Raw genomic sequence first — 16,467 nt, forward strand, 5'->3', positions numbered from 1 at the left:
CTGCTCTCTGCACAAAACCAATCAGCAAAAAAGGTGATAATGTGGGAACTCACACTCACAATAAGACATTCTTTCTTGAGCACTGTTCTCACTTGTCAGATGCCGAATTTTATGTACTAAAGCACATCTAGAACTTAATATGTGAAACCGATAAATCCTCCATGAAGTATTAGCAAATATATTTACACAAGATTGGGGTTCACACAAAGTCGGAAACTTTTGATCTGGATTACGTCTCCCATTTAAAGGTATGTTTACACTGCAAATTTCAAGTAAGAAAGTGGGGTTAACCTTGGTCACAATGTGTCTTTGGAGAGCTGCAATAGGTGCTTGAAGAGATAGTGTGCAGAGAAAAAAACCCAGACACAGCAGGATTTAAAAGCACTGCTATGTGAGTACATATCAAGACAACTCAGTCCACATTCTAGATAAAACAAATATGGCCCTGGAATTCGGCCCATGTCCTAAAATTATTTCTTTAGAATAACGCATTTATTTTTCTGCATCATATGTTGGAAAAAGCATAGAAACCAATGTGATACAGCATTAGAAAACACTAAGTTATAAGGGCAAATTGTCTCCAGAGTCAGAGCTGCTGACTGTCTAGACTAAGAGTGCAGCTTGTATTAGATATAACTAGGTAATTAACACATTTTTAAACAAAGCTTTGTTTACTTAAGTATGACACTGTTACTAATGCTCCCTGGTCATACTCAGTCCTGACATGGGGCTCAGGCTCAGCTGCAATCACGATTTTTAGCACTGCTGGCTTGAGTCTGTCTAGCACTAATCCAAATGTGTGCTCCTGCCTAAACACGGCCTTTAGCAGGGACGAGAGTCAGACCTGCCTTCTTTACTTCATTCAAGCTCTTCTTTACCCGTGAAAGTTGCACTGTCATCAACCTACACCCATGCAAACTCTTTTTCATTCCCACTTCAAACTGGGCAGTTGCAGCAGCCAGGACGCAGAGTGAAGCCCCAGCAGACACATCCTGATGGTTTTGGGTGTTCCACTATCTGTCCTCCCACAGCAGACCGCCGTCTGTCCTCATCAGTCTTCCGACTTATCTGTTGTCTCCCACTCCTCTAGGGTCGGGATAAGCAGATGTTACCTCCCTGATCAAGTCCTGGCAAGCAGCCCAGACCTGCCCTTTCTGCTCGCGTGACTCAGGAGCCAGCAAACCGACTGAAAACTCTTTCCTAGGACTGAGTCCCACCCAGTGATCACAGTCCCGGGAGTGCCATGGCCTCCGCTGCTCCCTAGAGAGAGACAGAGACCTCGGAAGGCCAGGGAGACAGGTTGGCCTGAAGACACTGCAAGGCTGAGGGCTGGGTTACGAGGAGACCCCAGGCAGACCCACAGCACAACACAGAGTGTGAAGGCAGCCTGAGAGGTAAGTGTCAAAGGAGAAAAACGGCTCCTTTGGCAGCACTCCTGCCTCCTGCCCTCATTCCACAGCTCTCAGCTAGGTTTTGGCATGGAGACGTCAGCACAGATCCACCCTTCACCTCGGCACGGGCAGCGGGTGAAGGGACGCAGAAGTGGCGTGACCCAGTGATTCACCCCATGGAAATGCACCCGACCACGGGCAGCTCTCAGGTGTAGAGCAGCCCCAGGCTGCACAGGCACAGCCCGGCACCCACAGCCTCCTGACCCCCAAAACTGGAGGCACGCACTGCAAAGGTCTCGACAACAAGCTGTCAGTGCCACATGGCACCGTCCTTGCTTCAAGTGGTCCTTCCTCCACCAGTTCCTCCCACAATGGTCCGTGGGCTGCCCCTACCCTTCTGTACCAGCCTGCACCATCCTCACACCTCTCTTTACACGCAGCGAGTAGAAATTTCACCATCAGGGGAAAAACAATAAAGAAAAACAAAATAATACCTTGCCAAATAAACATGTTCATGTGAAAGCCCAGCATTCCATAATTCAGCTCTGAAGTATGCAGCGTGTTGTGATAGAGCAAGCAATACACTCAATTTGTTAGCACAAGTCTGTTATAAGAGCTAATTTTCACAAAGCATTTCTTTACTAGTACAAATCCACAGAAGGGCCGTTCTCTGTCTGTGAAATCTTAAGAAGGTATTTGAAAAAAGTATTTAAATAGCCTTTATTTTTAATAGGTACCAGCATACAAATAAAGAAAATTGCCCCAGTAAGCAAAGTCCAGGTAGGACACAGAGAGAGTTATTAACAACATATCGATGCTGCTAACTCCCAGCCTGCCTCAAAATTCCCTGCAAAGCAGCATCAGAAGCATATCAATCCTTCAGCAAACGTGCAAGGTGGGTGGCCCAAAGAAAGGACTCTGGCTTTGCAGGGCAAGAGGGGCTCCTCCTGGACCTCACAGCCAAACATAGCACCAGGAAGAAACTACTCTGACAAAAAGCAATGCTCTGCTCTAGCCCTACTGGAAGGCATCTCCCTTGCTATTTCACACCAAGAATGAGGCAGAGCACTGATGCAATCACTCACTTGTTCCCAACACCTCACACTGCACTGGCATTGCTTTTCATCAGTCCTGTAGCCTAACTGTGTCCATGTCATATCCCCAGCCAAAACTGCACAATATGCCCGGCACAGCTACGATCCAGCCCTCCACCTCCCACGGAGGTGCACCATGCAACCCTTCAGCTGGTGTTACAAGTGGGAAGGATGGAGAAGGTGAAGTAGAATATAATGTCCCTGGAGTCTCCCAAGATAGGAATGAAAAACTAGGGTATGGGGAATTGAGGTACAGATTTAAAAAAAAAAAATAAAATACTGGTATTTGGAAATTGAACAAGTCCTCTCTGGTTCTTACTCCCCTCACGGGTTTTAGACCAATGATCTGTGACAACCTTTACCCAACACACTACCCAGGAGATAACTTAGGTAATGTAGTTGATAGATATAGCAAGACCCCTGCTGTTGTTGGAGATCACGCTCCACTCCAGCAGTGGCCTGCTCTCAATGGCTGCAGGAGCCCAAAGGCCCATCATCCTCATCCACATAGAGCTGGAGATGACCTCCCTGCAGGGCACCACAGTGTGCCCCAGCCACTCCTACATCCCCTCCCCAGCCTTGCACACCTGAACTTTTCCTACTACTTCACCCCAAAGGGGCTGGGGTCACACCACCACAGGACTCCAGATGCCCCTGCAGTTCCTGGCAGGCTGAGAAGCACGGCTCTTTCTCTGCTGCCTCAAGAAGACGAGGAAGAGCTGTACCCACCACTAGCAGGAAATGCTTAGAAACATGCTAGTTTGCTTGGGAAGCTAAGGTGTCAAATAAATGCCAAATACACATGGGTAAGGAGTTGGTGCCTATCAGTGGTACAACTGGATCCCACACGCACAGCTGGAACATCAGGAAACTGGTACAGCCATGATGAGAAGCATGGGATACCCCAACCTGACCTTGTCTGAAGCAAGTTAGAACAAAACATCTCACTCTGAAGGAAAACCCCCTTCTGCAGACAAGCCACTTTTTAATAATAAGTGTTAAATGGACTATTCAAGCAGGTAATTAATGTTAATTAACATATGTCAGGCCATAAATTGGCTAAATGCACCTCATTTTCCAAGCCTGGTGTGTGGCAATGCTCAGGAAATTGTAACAGAACAGTCTAAGTTTGTAGAGGCACAAAAAAACCCCGAGCAAATAAAAGGTTAAGCATAATCTTCACTTAACTCATGGTGTGCTGAGCCAGCAGTACAGAAAACTGCATGACTATGCACATTACTTGAACACTTCATTTTGCTCCTGAACCGCTGTGCTACGCACATATTGTCAGTCCCAAGAAAAGCCACATCAAAAAAAACCCTGCAGCTCCCTGAGTGCTGTGTTATCAGCCAGGCCTTTACTGGGATTGTGACTGTGTGTGGGACCCGGACGCATCTCCTGCTCCAGGACCTGGCCAAGCTGTGGCCCTTTCCAAAGCTAATTTGAGAATCGCAGTTTTCTACGGCAAGGGGAACAAATCAGCAGCAGGAAGATGCTCAGAGCTTCCCCTTCTCCAGACAGAGTACCTCCAAATGTGCAGGGCCTCTTGCCTTTAAAACAAACTAATATTGACATTTTGTAATGCTGCCCTTGGGCACATTTTCTGTGACAGACATAGTAGTAAGGCTTTTTTAAAAAGTGGGAGAGAAACAAGAACATGCAGAGACTTCAGTCTAAGTAGCAACTTGCATTAGGAAACACTTTCAGTTTCTCCTTTGGCAAGCTGCCACTACACCAAGATCCACTTTAATTGCATTGCAAATAAGGAACAATCCTCACAAAAGATTTTCCATACTTCCACGCAAAATAGCTGGCTGCCAAAATCTAGCAGGGCACCTTTAGGAGGCTGCCACCTAGAGAAATGCTTTGGCTGGCTATCCTGTTTTCCCTTATCTCCAAGACAATCCCTTCGGCCTCCCTTTGAAGCCTGCACACCCACCGTAATTTTCTGGGGTGGTTTTCATGCTCGTTCCCCCCGTCCACCCCAGGAGAGTTGGCTGAAACCCACCCAGGCGCTGCAGGAGGGCGCGGGGGGGGGCTGCCCCAGAGCTGCCTACCTTCTACTCAGGGCTGCTACTTTGTCCACATCAGCACAAAGAGCTTTCACAAAACCACACAGCTAACCCTAATCACTCGCCTTTCTAAATGCACCAGCACGTGCCCAGCCTCCCCTAATCTCCCAGGATTACAGCAAAGTAGTGTAGCACCACCAAAATGACCCGAATACAAAATGGCCTCGAGAGTAAGACACCGCTTGCTTCACCAGGACAACACCAAGCAGGGGCAGGATGTCCCAGGGCAGCCGTGCCAGGACATTTCTCCTCCTCAGCCTCATACTCTCAGACAGTGTTTGTTCAAGCCAGTGCAATACATAGGATATAGCTGCCACTAAGGTGATTTAATTTTTATTAGCCTTAACTGTGTACTTTCAAACACACAGGTAAGAGGAGACACCAACCCCTTACTATCAAGCTTCCTATTTTAAATACGCTCAAATTTTAAATACGTACAAATATTGACACTAATAAACCTATTATAGACAATGTCAATTGCTGCTTGACTGTTTTAGGTAACCCTCTGTCTCTGAAGAACGGAGGGACATTGATTCCAGCATTTATCATGCAGATCTACCTGGCAATACCGTATCATTGACTGGAAGTTTCCCATTCACATCAGAAGTTGAGTTTATCAGAGCCTGTGATTCTTCGCAGCTGAAGGCATTCACCAAGGTGATGTGTTTATGTCTGCATTTAACAAATCCTTCAGCAGAGGTGCTCCTCACTGTCACACTGTGAATCAAACAATATCAGTGATTCTGGGAGAGCTACTTCCTTGGTCTCTCTCTCATTCCTCCAACAGCTGTCACCTGCTTGCATGAGCTGGGGAAAAGTGAGATCTTTGATGTACATTACAGATATGAAATAACAACATGTGCTAATATCTACATATGGTTTCTACTGGAAAGTTTAAAAAGTCATTTGTTACTGTGATACTGAAGTATACTCCTCTTTGATGCAAGACATTTGTTATCTAGTGGTTTCAACCGCTGGAACCACACATCTCTTTATACTGCTCGGCACAAAAGTCACTTACAAATGTTTCTGAGTATTTTGTTAAAGAACAACATAGTAAGGCTTTGATCAGGTAAGATGCTTAAGCAGCAAGTTTAAGCACACAAGTAATCCCAGTGAAGTCCCAAGGATCCATTCACGTGCTTAAATCCATGCTCTGTTTGGTAGGTCAAAACTAAAAATAATCACGCTAGAGCTGGAAACTCAAACCCTTCGGTACAGATGAACAAGGCAACACAAAAAAGTATTTTAAAAAATAGAAGGCTGGAAAAAAAATCTTAATTGGGAAACAGAACCTCTAAAGAAATAAAAAGAAAAAAGTTTGAAAGCAGAGGAAAAAAAGAAACTCTTGCAGACTCCCGTTTTACATTGCCACTCCTGATAAAGACATTGTGTGTCAGTCCAAGGAAGGAGAAATAAGAAGACAGAGTGGTGTTACTTCCTTCTCACATCTTTGCAAGAAGATGATAAAAAAGACACATCTTGTGTATCAGCATCTGGCTAACAGATTTAGACATCTGTCTACATCACTGGCAAATTTCTCAAGCCTTTTCAAGTCTCAGTAATTAGAGAAGAGACTTGTGCATTTGCTGCACTGAAGGCACTGCAGCCCTTTGGTACATAGGGGCCAATAAAACATGGTAAGAAATGATGGAATGTCCGTGCACAAAGTTTACAAAAACCTCCGCTTCAAAGTAAATACCCCAGCAGCTAGTGCTTATCTTTTATGGGGAAGATGAATACAACAGATGTAAAACAGAATAGGCTTCTGATATGAAAAACAAATCAAAGCAAATCAGCTACATTTAAATTTGGGAATTGCTGGTATCTCTGTATAAAGAACAAGATTCACAGTCTTGACATACTGCTTAACAAAGAGGAAAATAGTCCCCCTAGTGTACTCTCCATGTAGAAAAGACTGTTTCACAAGATAGTGCTGCAAGAAATTACAAAATAACATTGTGGGAAGAGGTACGGAATTACTTAAGCTGTAGTGAAACTGGGCACCTCTACTACGTACACGAAAAAAAAAGGTTTTTCAGTCTCCCATTTCAAGATTATTGAGGGAAGTGAGTGCTTCACCATAAATACTTGCGAGGTAAAACTTAGTTTTTAAGTCAGTACACTAGTTTTGTGACTGCAGGACTTTGACTGGGTAGCAGGAAATGAGGAAAGATCTAGTCATCGAGGAGCTCTGTAGAAGTACCTGAACAGTCACCGGGCACAGTGCATTTCACAAGGGTGAAACCAGCACACCCCGGGATCTCTTCCCCCCTCCGGTGACGACAAACATAAATACCGTAAATACCGACCTTCCCTAAGTATCCAAGACAGAAGCAGATATTGGAACATGCGTGGAAACCCTCTCCAGTGGTTTGGAAGTGTACAGGATTGTACCAACCGGGACTGCCCGTGGCACACTGGAGTGTCGGGAGCGTGGCACTGCTGCAGCAGTGCACTGTACACTACTGCCCTAGTTAGCTTCAGGCACTATTAGGTTAGTCAACGTCCCACCAGGGCCAGGGGAAGGGGGAAGCAAAGGAGATTGTTGGGGGGGTGTATTGGGCAAACCTTATCCGAATTACCGGAAACATAATAAATGCCTTCCTAACCACATCTGAAATATTCACTTCTGCTTTAATGCCCTAGGCAGGAAAAAAAAAAGTGATAGTTGTAACTTTAATTTATAGCTCTTAAAATAATTGTTTGAGGAAAATAATCCCGGCTATGTTTATGGATTATGGTATTCGGCACATCTCACTGGAAACAGTATTAATATTTCATATCTAATAATACATAAGGTAATAAGACCAAGTTCTCTTCTTCCCTTCTTTTAAAATAACAATTTTCCCACTCTGTGGCAGAGCAGAATGTTGTTAAATGGGCTTGCTGCCTTCAACGATGAGTTTAGCTGTGTAAAAATATTCTAAATTAACACAGAAGTCTTCCAATACAGAACTATCTTCTGTTCATTTAAAGTCTCAGTGTAACTAGCAAACTGAAGAAGTCTAATGTGAAAAGCTGACATTAGGTCCTGAAGAGTTATATTCATTACCTGTGAAGAAAACAAAAATGATAAAAATACATAATGTGTTTTAATATCAGGAGACTAAGATGGAATCCCCATATAAGACTGTTGCTCTTCACAAACCAAGCTACTCTCCAGTCAAGAAATAGAAGTAGTCCTCTTCTGAATGTATACGCACTTGAAAAAGAAATCCTAGCCTTGCTAAGGAATTGCATTTTCCAGTTTTGGATGCCTGGAAAATTATTAGCTCCCGGTCTACCCTTTGCCCCCTCCAGTATGCCCCTACCACCCACACACAACTGCACCCACCGTTAACGCGACCGAATGCCTCACCCTAACTTCAGAGACAGTTCACCATCATTAGAGGCAGAATTTGCTGCTACCAGTGTGCCTGCATCTCGTGAGAAAGGTCATCCTAAAGGCTTGTGAGAAACTTCTGAACTAAATTATAACAGAAGAATCTCAAGGGATCCAAGTTTTTAACATTTTAATTAGCTCCAAGTACCAGTTAATGCTGCTCAGCAAAGGAATCAATATCAAATTAACAGTATAAATTGTCAGAAAAATTGTGACGGTATTAAGGATACTAATCAATGTAAGCACTTCATGTTATGGCCCAGATTCTGCTTCTGCTAGAGTGAAAAGGAGTTTTGCCACCAAATTCAGCCAAAACAGTGTCAGGCCCGTTGTTAGGTAAGTCTTCGTTGGAATCAGATATTGAGAATTTACTGAAAATTCAAAGGACCAGATAAAAATGCTGGATTTGTCACAGCAGCTGACATCTAAAGCCACTGCTTCTGTGTTATACCAAACAACTTACGAAGGCACAGGCTGTCATTGGAAGATGTAACCCTTTATCACACTCTGCGTCACACTTGTAAAGTCAGATCAAAATTCAACACCTAATACAGACACAAAAGCTGTAAAAAGGATGTGTGGTTTTAAAAGCCTTGTCTTCAACTAGCTCCGCCAGCAATAAACTTTGTGTTTGTATTTTCCCCAGCCTGAGACAGGTCTGTCAACTAAATACTTCCTCTACTGTGCTTCATTTGGAAGGTAAAAATCATACAGCCGCACTTCAATTCCTAGCAGCAAGTCCTGCTCAGGCACCAAAATACAAGACAGGGCTGCTAGTACAGAAACTGCCAGAAATGTTTCATCTATACAGTATTTCTGACCAACTTGTATACTGAAAGTTATCACTTGATCCAAACCTAGATAGATTCAAAGAGAAAATTTAATTTCTCTGTAAAAGCATTGAACTCGCTGGCAAATTCACCTTCAGCCATCCATTCAAAAACTCCGTGTCAGATGTCACTAGTATCGGCCCTCAGCAGCAACTGAACCTTGCCGGGATTTCCTTCTGCAAACAGTATCGGCATCAAGCAGCACCTGCATTTCTGTACAGCTGCAAGTACGTGACATTTTGGCGTCCAACAGACGCTGACAGATGAACAGGAAAGCGAGAAGAAAAAACGCGGTTCTGGAAATCACTTCAAATGTGCTTTATGTGCAGTTCTGGCTCCTTGTAGGCCTTGTAAGACTTTCTTGAGGGTAAAACCCTGCCTGCCTGCAACGTGCTTTTGCACGCGCTGAGTAAACAAGCCACAAAATCAGATTTTTTTTCCCCCTCATTTATTAAAACGGTAGTACTCTTAGCTGCTCGCTGTCGCAGTGCTGGACAGAAAATGCTGGGCTATCAGTAGACGGTGCTCTCATACACTGGCACCGCAGGAATCACAAACCAAGCGCTCCCGCGGCTGAACAGCCAATAACTCCATGCTTTGATTAACTTTATGAAGAAATGTCAAAACTGGAATTTCCTTCTACTGCCTTTGAGGAACACATGGGCAAAAAACTGAGGGTTTTCTTGACAAAAATAATAAAGTCGTTCTGTATTTGAGCCTTGAGACTCAGACTGACCATGCATAAAAGCAATTCTGCTCATTTCCATCATGAGTTACCTGTGGTGTTACCATAACTTAAAAAAAAAAAAAAAAAAAAGGCACAACAAAACCCACACACCTTATAAATATTTTTCTTTCTCCCTCTCTCTTTCCCTGCTCTTGTGCTTGTGCATCACAAAAGCCAGCTCCGCTCCAGCGTGTACTCTGCCCCCAGAGTCAATAGCCCTCATCCCTTGTACACAGCAACAGGAAAGAGACAAAACTTTCCTTAATCCCTCCCTTAAAAAAAGCAAAGCCGACAGGGCGACCACCATCAGCACGACCAGCACCAGCGCCCGGAGGGCTGCTGTCGGGGCCAGCCGCCAGCACCCCGCTCCGCGACCGCATCCTCCACGGGCAGCCCGCCCGTCGGGGCGGCGCGGCGCGGCGGGAGCGGCGTGCCCCCGGGATCCCGCCTCACCTTCCACCCGGCCGAGCTGTTGCTGTCGCCCTTGTCCTTGAAGTAGGGCACGCAGCGGACCATCCAGTCGTAGATCTGGGAGAGAGTGAGGCGCTTCTCCGGAGAGCTCTCGATGGCGCGGGTGATGAGGTCGGCATAGGAGAGGTTGCCCCACGCGTTGCGCCGCGACGAGCACTTCCTCGGCGCCGCCGCCGGGCCCCCGCTCAGCCCCCCGCCGCCTGCCGCCGCCGCCGCTCCCCCCGGCGAGAGGCTCGGCCCCTCCGGGCCGCCGCCGGGCAGCGGGGCCAGCAGCCGCGCCGCCTCCTCCGGCACGGCGGTGGTCGCCGCCGCCGCCGCCGCCGCTTCTCCGCCCGCGGGGGCCGCGCTGCCGACGGTCATGGCCGAGCCGCCCCCCTCCTCCTCGTCGTCCTCCTCCTCGGGGATCATGGAGGCGGCGTCGGCGGTCGACTCGCCGGCGGGCTTGGCTGGGCTGGCCTGCAGCTCGGGCCTCTGCAGGGGCCAGGTGCAGGAGCGGGGGCGGCTCTGCGGCTCGAACTCGGGGTCCAGCTCCACGTCCAGGGGCGAGAGCGGGGCGGGGGGCGACGCCTCTGCCATCTTGGCCTCCCCCGCGGGCGGCTGCGGGGCGCTGCGACGGGGCGGGCGGGCGGCCGCCGACCCCGCTCCTCCTCCGCCGCCTCCTCGGTGCCGACGGGAGCCTAGCAGGCGGGGGGCGGCCGGGCGGGCATGCCGCGCTCCGCTAAGGCTGGCCGGCTCTCTGCTGCGCCCCGAGCCCCGCTCCCCGCGGGCGATGCGCACGCCGGAGCTGGGAGGCGGGGGGAGAAGGGGAGGGAGGGAGGGAAAAAAAAAAAATCAGATTAGGAGCCGGAGCGGCCGCGCAGGGCGGCAGCACGGGCCGGGCGGTGCCGGAGGTGCCCGCGGCGCTGCCCTCCGCGCCGGCGGAGCGGCGGCCGCTCCCGCGGTGCGTGTGTGCGTTTGTTTATGTTTCACTCCATGCGGATGCAGAAGTAGCTCCAGCGGGAACCGCGCTGTATTCAGCCGGGAGAGGACCCCCCCACGCCCCCGGCGCCTCCGCGCTCGCTCCTCGACGCTTCCGCAGATATCTTGCCTTTTGGGGGAGGTGGTCCTTTGCGCCCTCCGTTGGCAGGAGGGCAGAGAGAGGGGTCCTTTGGGTTACGCCGAAGACTTTTTCCTTCTTCAAAACGCCCTAAAAAGAGCCGAAGTCTTAGCATACATCCAACTGCACACTAGCGTAAACCTGTCACTTTGCGGTGCCCCCAAGCCACACGCAAGCAATCCCCAAAATCTCAGAGCCGACGGAAGCAGGGGTTAGGAGAAGGCCACCCCGGGGGCTGGTCGGTTAAAAAAAAATAGTAATAAATCCTCCTTCTTGCAGGGAAAAAGCAACCACAACGGAACAAATCAAATCACCAGTCTTCCAACAGGTCCAGTAGCTTTAAGCCCTCCCTAGGGCTGCCAAAGAGAATAGGTTTTGTTCCAGCATCAACACCACATTCATAACCTCCTTGCTCCTGCTGCTGCCATCTTGACAGTTTTTCCCCCCTTCACTTAAGTCATTTAAAAAGCGCAGGCAGACGAGGCAGGGAAAGCCACATCGGGAGGGGCGGGAGGCGCCGGGGGGGTGCTGGATCGACAGCCACCTCCACAACCGGCAGCAATCGAGATCCGAATTCACGGGAGGAAGAAGCAGCGCTGCTGCATGGTTCCTGCTGCTCCTGCGCCTTCAGCTCCAGAGAGCCTTCCCTTTAAAGGCGAAGGATGGGAAAACGGCAGAGCGCCCGCTCCCCCTGCGAGCAGCCGGCGAGAGGCAAGCGATCCGCCCGCGCCCAGCCCGTCCGCCGCCGCAGCCCGCCCGAGCAGCCTGTCACCCTGCTCGCCGCCGACTTCCACATCCCTCCTCCTAACAACCACCGGCAGCAACACAAAGTTATAGACACACGCAGGGAGGCTCAACCAAACCGCACGGCTCGGCACGGCCCGCCCACAGGCGGGCGGAGGGCGGGCGGTGCGCGCAGGAGCCGCCCCAAAGGGGCGGGAGCGCCGGGATGGGGGGAGCCGCCGGGATGGGCGGGCTGGAGAAGCTGCCGGCACCTGGTGAGGGCAGCGCTTCTTTGCTCACTGTCCCTGCGGCTCTGGAGCCCTGTCCGGCCGGCCCGGTGGAAAGCGCTCAAGCCTCTCCAAGTACTCGGTATATCTTTCCAAGGGTTGTATTAGCCCTGTTTCTTTTCTGTTTCCACTGGTCGTAAATTATTGGTGCATGAGCTATTCTGGTAAACTTTAAAATATAAGTAATTTAGTAATTCTTTGCAAACTTTCACTCTGCCTGTGGGTGATGCCAGGAACATGTTCAGACATGTCCGCACGTGACTTTAATCCCGCTGTACTTCCTCCTTGGAGGCCATGCCCTAGCAGAAAGCTCTCCAAAGTAGCTCACTTGAAGATGTAGTTAATTATGGGTTCAATAAAGGGTGACCCACAAAACCAAAGAACATAAAAGCTATTAATATGGACGTAGTTATAAATACTTCACGTGGCAACTTCTGTGTATCAGTTCTCACCTGGCTTGATACTGACCTAGGCTGTAGAATAGATTTAGTCCAAGAGTAGCATTGTCTCTGAGACAAGACACAGTCAATAGCGTGGACTGAGAAGCAGGTGTGCTTCTGAAGCTTTGCTCGATAGAATTTGCAGACAAATGAAACTATTCCTGATGTATTGCGTTATAGACAAGTAGAGAGATTTGAAAACCATTCAGTTTGATTAGAAAAGAGCAAGGCCCTGATCCTGCATGCCTTACACATCCTTCTAAGTAAGGCCAAAGGCCCTAAGGATCGAGTTAGGTTTTGAATTCAAGTAGCACTGAAGTTAGGAATAGTTTAGTGTGATTTTATTACAAGGGATAGCATTTCAGCATGCATTCAATTAATCCCTGGCTATCTAAATATAGCAGGAGACACTGAATTAATCAGAATGAATGCAGATTTTGAGTAACGGAAATAATTTTCATTGCAACTCCATTTTGGGTCACAATGTTGAGTGCCTTGCCATGGCTTTTTTGGTAACATGGCCCTACAGGAATGCAAGCCAGCTCAAAAAGACACCAGCCACTCTGCAATTGTGACACTGGCATTCACGTGTACAATTTAGCAGTAGGTAAGGAGGAAAACAACAGTGGCATTGAAGAGCCAACAACCAAGTTCGGACAAAAAGGTGTGGTAAGAAGACATTTAGTCCAACGCCACATCTCCAAGGAGCCTTTCCTTGTGGCTTTCAGCAGTTAGCCAGAGAAGGCTGGCTATGAAACTGTGACTGGTGCTGAACCCCTTCCTAAAACTAGCTACTGCTTGGGGCTGATTTTGACCGCTGCAGAAACCTCCACATGGAGCGCATCCTGAGGTTCCGGGGAAGGCATAGCACTTTGACCTTGGGCTGGGTTACAAACAGCAAATCTAGTCCTAAATGATATTATCATCTTCATTTATTTATTTAATTGGCATTGCATTACTCTACAGGCACTGCTATTAGGTCTCATTGTTCTGGATGAAGGCCCTGCACGTGGTTAGAAATGCTCCACTCCCTGGCAGAATTGCAGTCTAAGTGAGGCAGGAGAGGGCGGGACAAAGGAAATAAGTAAGTAGTAACCCTATTAAAAAAGATGATGGACTGAGGCACTGAACAATTACATGACTGTACTGAGGTCATACAGGAAGCCCATGCCAGAACTGAGAAATAAAACTGGATCACCTGAGTGGCAGCCTTGAGCAAGGTTATCTGTCCTCTTCAGAATTCACTGGTATATCAGTCGCACAGCCTTTATCATATGTCATGGTACCAGTTCTTCAGAGCTCCATGCGCCATGTGTGTGCCCATGATAATGCAGTTTAGGGGTGTAATTAAAACCACAGTATAATTGTTTCTACACATTTTGCTTATGAAAAGTGCCTGAACAATACAGAGAGACACAGGAGCTCTGCTTATTGTCGTTCCATGGCTGGGCCCACTGAAATACACATAAAAACTGATCAAAATTTAATCTAAAGCCTGCACAATTTTCAGTCTCCTCCTTTGAGTACTTTCATGCCTCAAGGGTGGGATTTTCCAAAAGGCTCCATTTATGGGAGTTTTATCAGTGACTTCAACAGGAATAAAGTTAGGCCAGCCCTCAGGCCATTTGAAAGCCGGCTCACTTACTTTGCCTACTTAGACTGTGAGTGTTTTAGGGCAGGGCTTCGTCTTCCTCTGCATCTTCTTTTATCTACTACGGCCGCTCAAGCTAATGTGGGGGAACGGGGAACATGTGTGCCTATCACGGTATCTGGATTATATGGATCGGGCAGGGTCACAGTCACATGGCCGCTAGAGAAGTGCAGGTGACATTTCTAGTTTCACCTTTCACACAAATATCTTAACTGCAGAAGCAGGGTTGGAGCTAAAGTCTCATGGGGGGTGGGAGACCTGGAATTTCTTGTCAGTACAACACTGTGGACATCTCTCTGTGAAGTGTACTGCCGCTCAATAAATGAATGTTATATTGCACTTACGTTAAACAATGGCTGCATTGTCTTCATGGACCTCATACAAACAAGTATATCATGGGTTGTTTTGTAAGGCACCTGCAGCCTGGTCTCTGAGCAGTTTGTGTCCCCTGCAATAACCCTGTGTACCCCTCCCATTCACCCCGTGAGAGAGTGGCTCCCTTAGTGTGTTTTTTTTCTTCCCACAGTTCCCTACTGTGTCCTTTAAACACAGGCTGGGCAACAGGCAGTAGGCTTTGTGGCTGATTCAGAGCAACCTGGATGCTCATGATTAGAAAGAAATGTCATTTATAAACCAGCCAAATTCATACCCTGAGTCTTTAACTTTTTGACCTAGTTTGAATAAAACTGGCTAATGGGTTTCACAGTTGTTACGGAAAGATTGGCTGACTGGCAGATACAGAACAAGGGTCCAAATTGTGCCAAGGAAACATGATGGGTTTGCCAAAGATAGCTGCATATTTCTAACTATAAAATTTTTCCTGAAGTGATGAACAGCAACTTAAAGATCACTTCAAGTTGGACTCTCTCAGCATTATTTATGAGGCCTGCAATACTGGTATTTCGCTGAAATCTCTCTTCTTAATGTCCTATTGAAGGAGCATCTCAGCTTCCATTTTAAACCAATAGCCAGGTTCTTGATGTGCCATGGATGTGACCCAAATATACTTTGAGGGCCAGGAAGAAAGATAAGAGATGAGGGAAAAGCAAAAACTAATTGCATTTTTTAAACCCTTTTTAAAAACCTGCACTTTAGGCTGACGTTACTCAAAAGATTGCTTCATAATTTTTAAATACTTGGGAGTACGTGGAGTTCTTTATACTGTTAGGGTGCAGTCGAATTGCTGAGATACAGCAAAAAACTCCACCTTTTTATTATTATTATTCATCTTGGATTATATGGAAGAATTTTGACTTGTGAAGATGGACAGCTCTCTCTCCCCCTTAGCTTGGGCTGGTCTGAGTGACCAAACGCCGTTCCGCCTCGCCACTGACTCGTTGTGCAACGCGGCCGTGTCCACTTAAGCCCGTCTCGGTTACCCTACGTGGGGTTAATTATACCCACTTATCTCTTAATTGCTCCATCATTATAACTTAACACCTTCCTGCGCCCACACAGGGCGGGAGGGGGAGAGGCGACGCTGGCTCCGCCCCGGCCCCCGCCCCGCCCCCAGCGCGGCCCCGCCCCCACCAAGCTAGGCTGCGCCGTGCGAACTGAATGATGTCATGCTCCGGGGCCGCGCGTGACCGCCGGGGCCCGCCCTCGCCGCCCATTGGTCGGCGCCCGTCGCCCGTCAGGCCAGCGACGCCTCCCATTGGCCGACGCCTCCGCCCCGCCGCCGCCCCTCGGAAAATAATAAACAATCGAGTAAAATGCGGCGCGGGGTGGGGGTCCGGGCGGGCTCTGCGCCCCCTTCCCTGGAGGTCCCCCTCGCTCCGGGCGCTGCCTGCAGCCCTGCCGCCAGAAAAGCCTTTCCTAAAGGTGCCGTGGCGCTCGCACGAAAATTGCCTTCAGCCAGAGGCTACCGCTGCACTGAGGACCAAGCAAAGCCATCTCTCGGCGTTCCCCGATCCCCTTGTCTCAAAGCTAAGTTGTGCCAGGCTGCAGGTGCCCTCCAGATGTGGGCTTCGAGGCAGTGGAGATCTGTGTGGGGTGGGAGGGGAAGGGACGGGGTGGGTACGTGTCTGGCAGTCAGGTGTGCCAAGTGCCTAGAGGCAGGGCACCGTCAGGGAGACCTGGAAGCCACGCCTCTGAAACTATGTCAGTGTGTTGGTTGTCTTCACGGGGCAAAAAAACGTCCCCGAGGTGACTGTCCTGTCTGCATGGTGCTGTGCATGATGCATCCTCAATCCTTGCTTGGTTGTGGTGGTGCTTACACAGCACAGCCCTAAAATAAGTGCTTCTCACAGCCCTGCTTCTCTCTACCCGCAAACAGAAGTCGCGCTTGTACAGCAGTGGAT

At 48.5% G+C, this 16,467-nt stretch overlaps 1 protein-coding gene across 3 annotated transcripts in view; it reads right to left on the reverse strand.

Moving 5' to 3' along the window:
• Positions 1–11,879, reverse strand: part of FOXO3 (forkhead box O3) — an 89,918-nt gene extending 78,039 nt beyond the window's left edge. For all 3 annotated transcript variants that reach the window (XR_010720062.1, XR_010720061.1, XM_066179449.1), the window contains exon 1: positions 9,953–11,879. Coding sequence is in view for 1 of the 3 variants with exons in the window: in XM_066179449.1 (XP_066035546.1) it covers positions 9,953–10,546 (594 nt within the window). In the remaining 2 variants the exon portion in view is untranslated. The remainder of the gene's footprint in view (positions 1–9,952) is intronic.
• Positions 11,880–16,467: the final 4,588 nt, after the last annotated feature.

The sequence above is a fragment of the Chamaea fasciata genome, unplaced genomic scaffold (assembly GCF_029207755.1).
Source record: "Chamaea fasciata isolate MVZ Bird 193981 ecotype frontalis unplaced genomic scaffold, bChaFas1.0.hap1 SCAF_3, whole genome shotgun sequence".
NCBI lineage: Eukaryota > Metazoa > Chordata > Aves > Passeriformes > Sylviidae > Chamaea > Chamaea fasciata.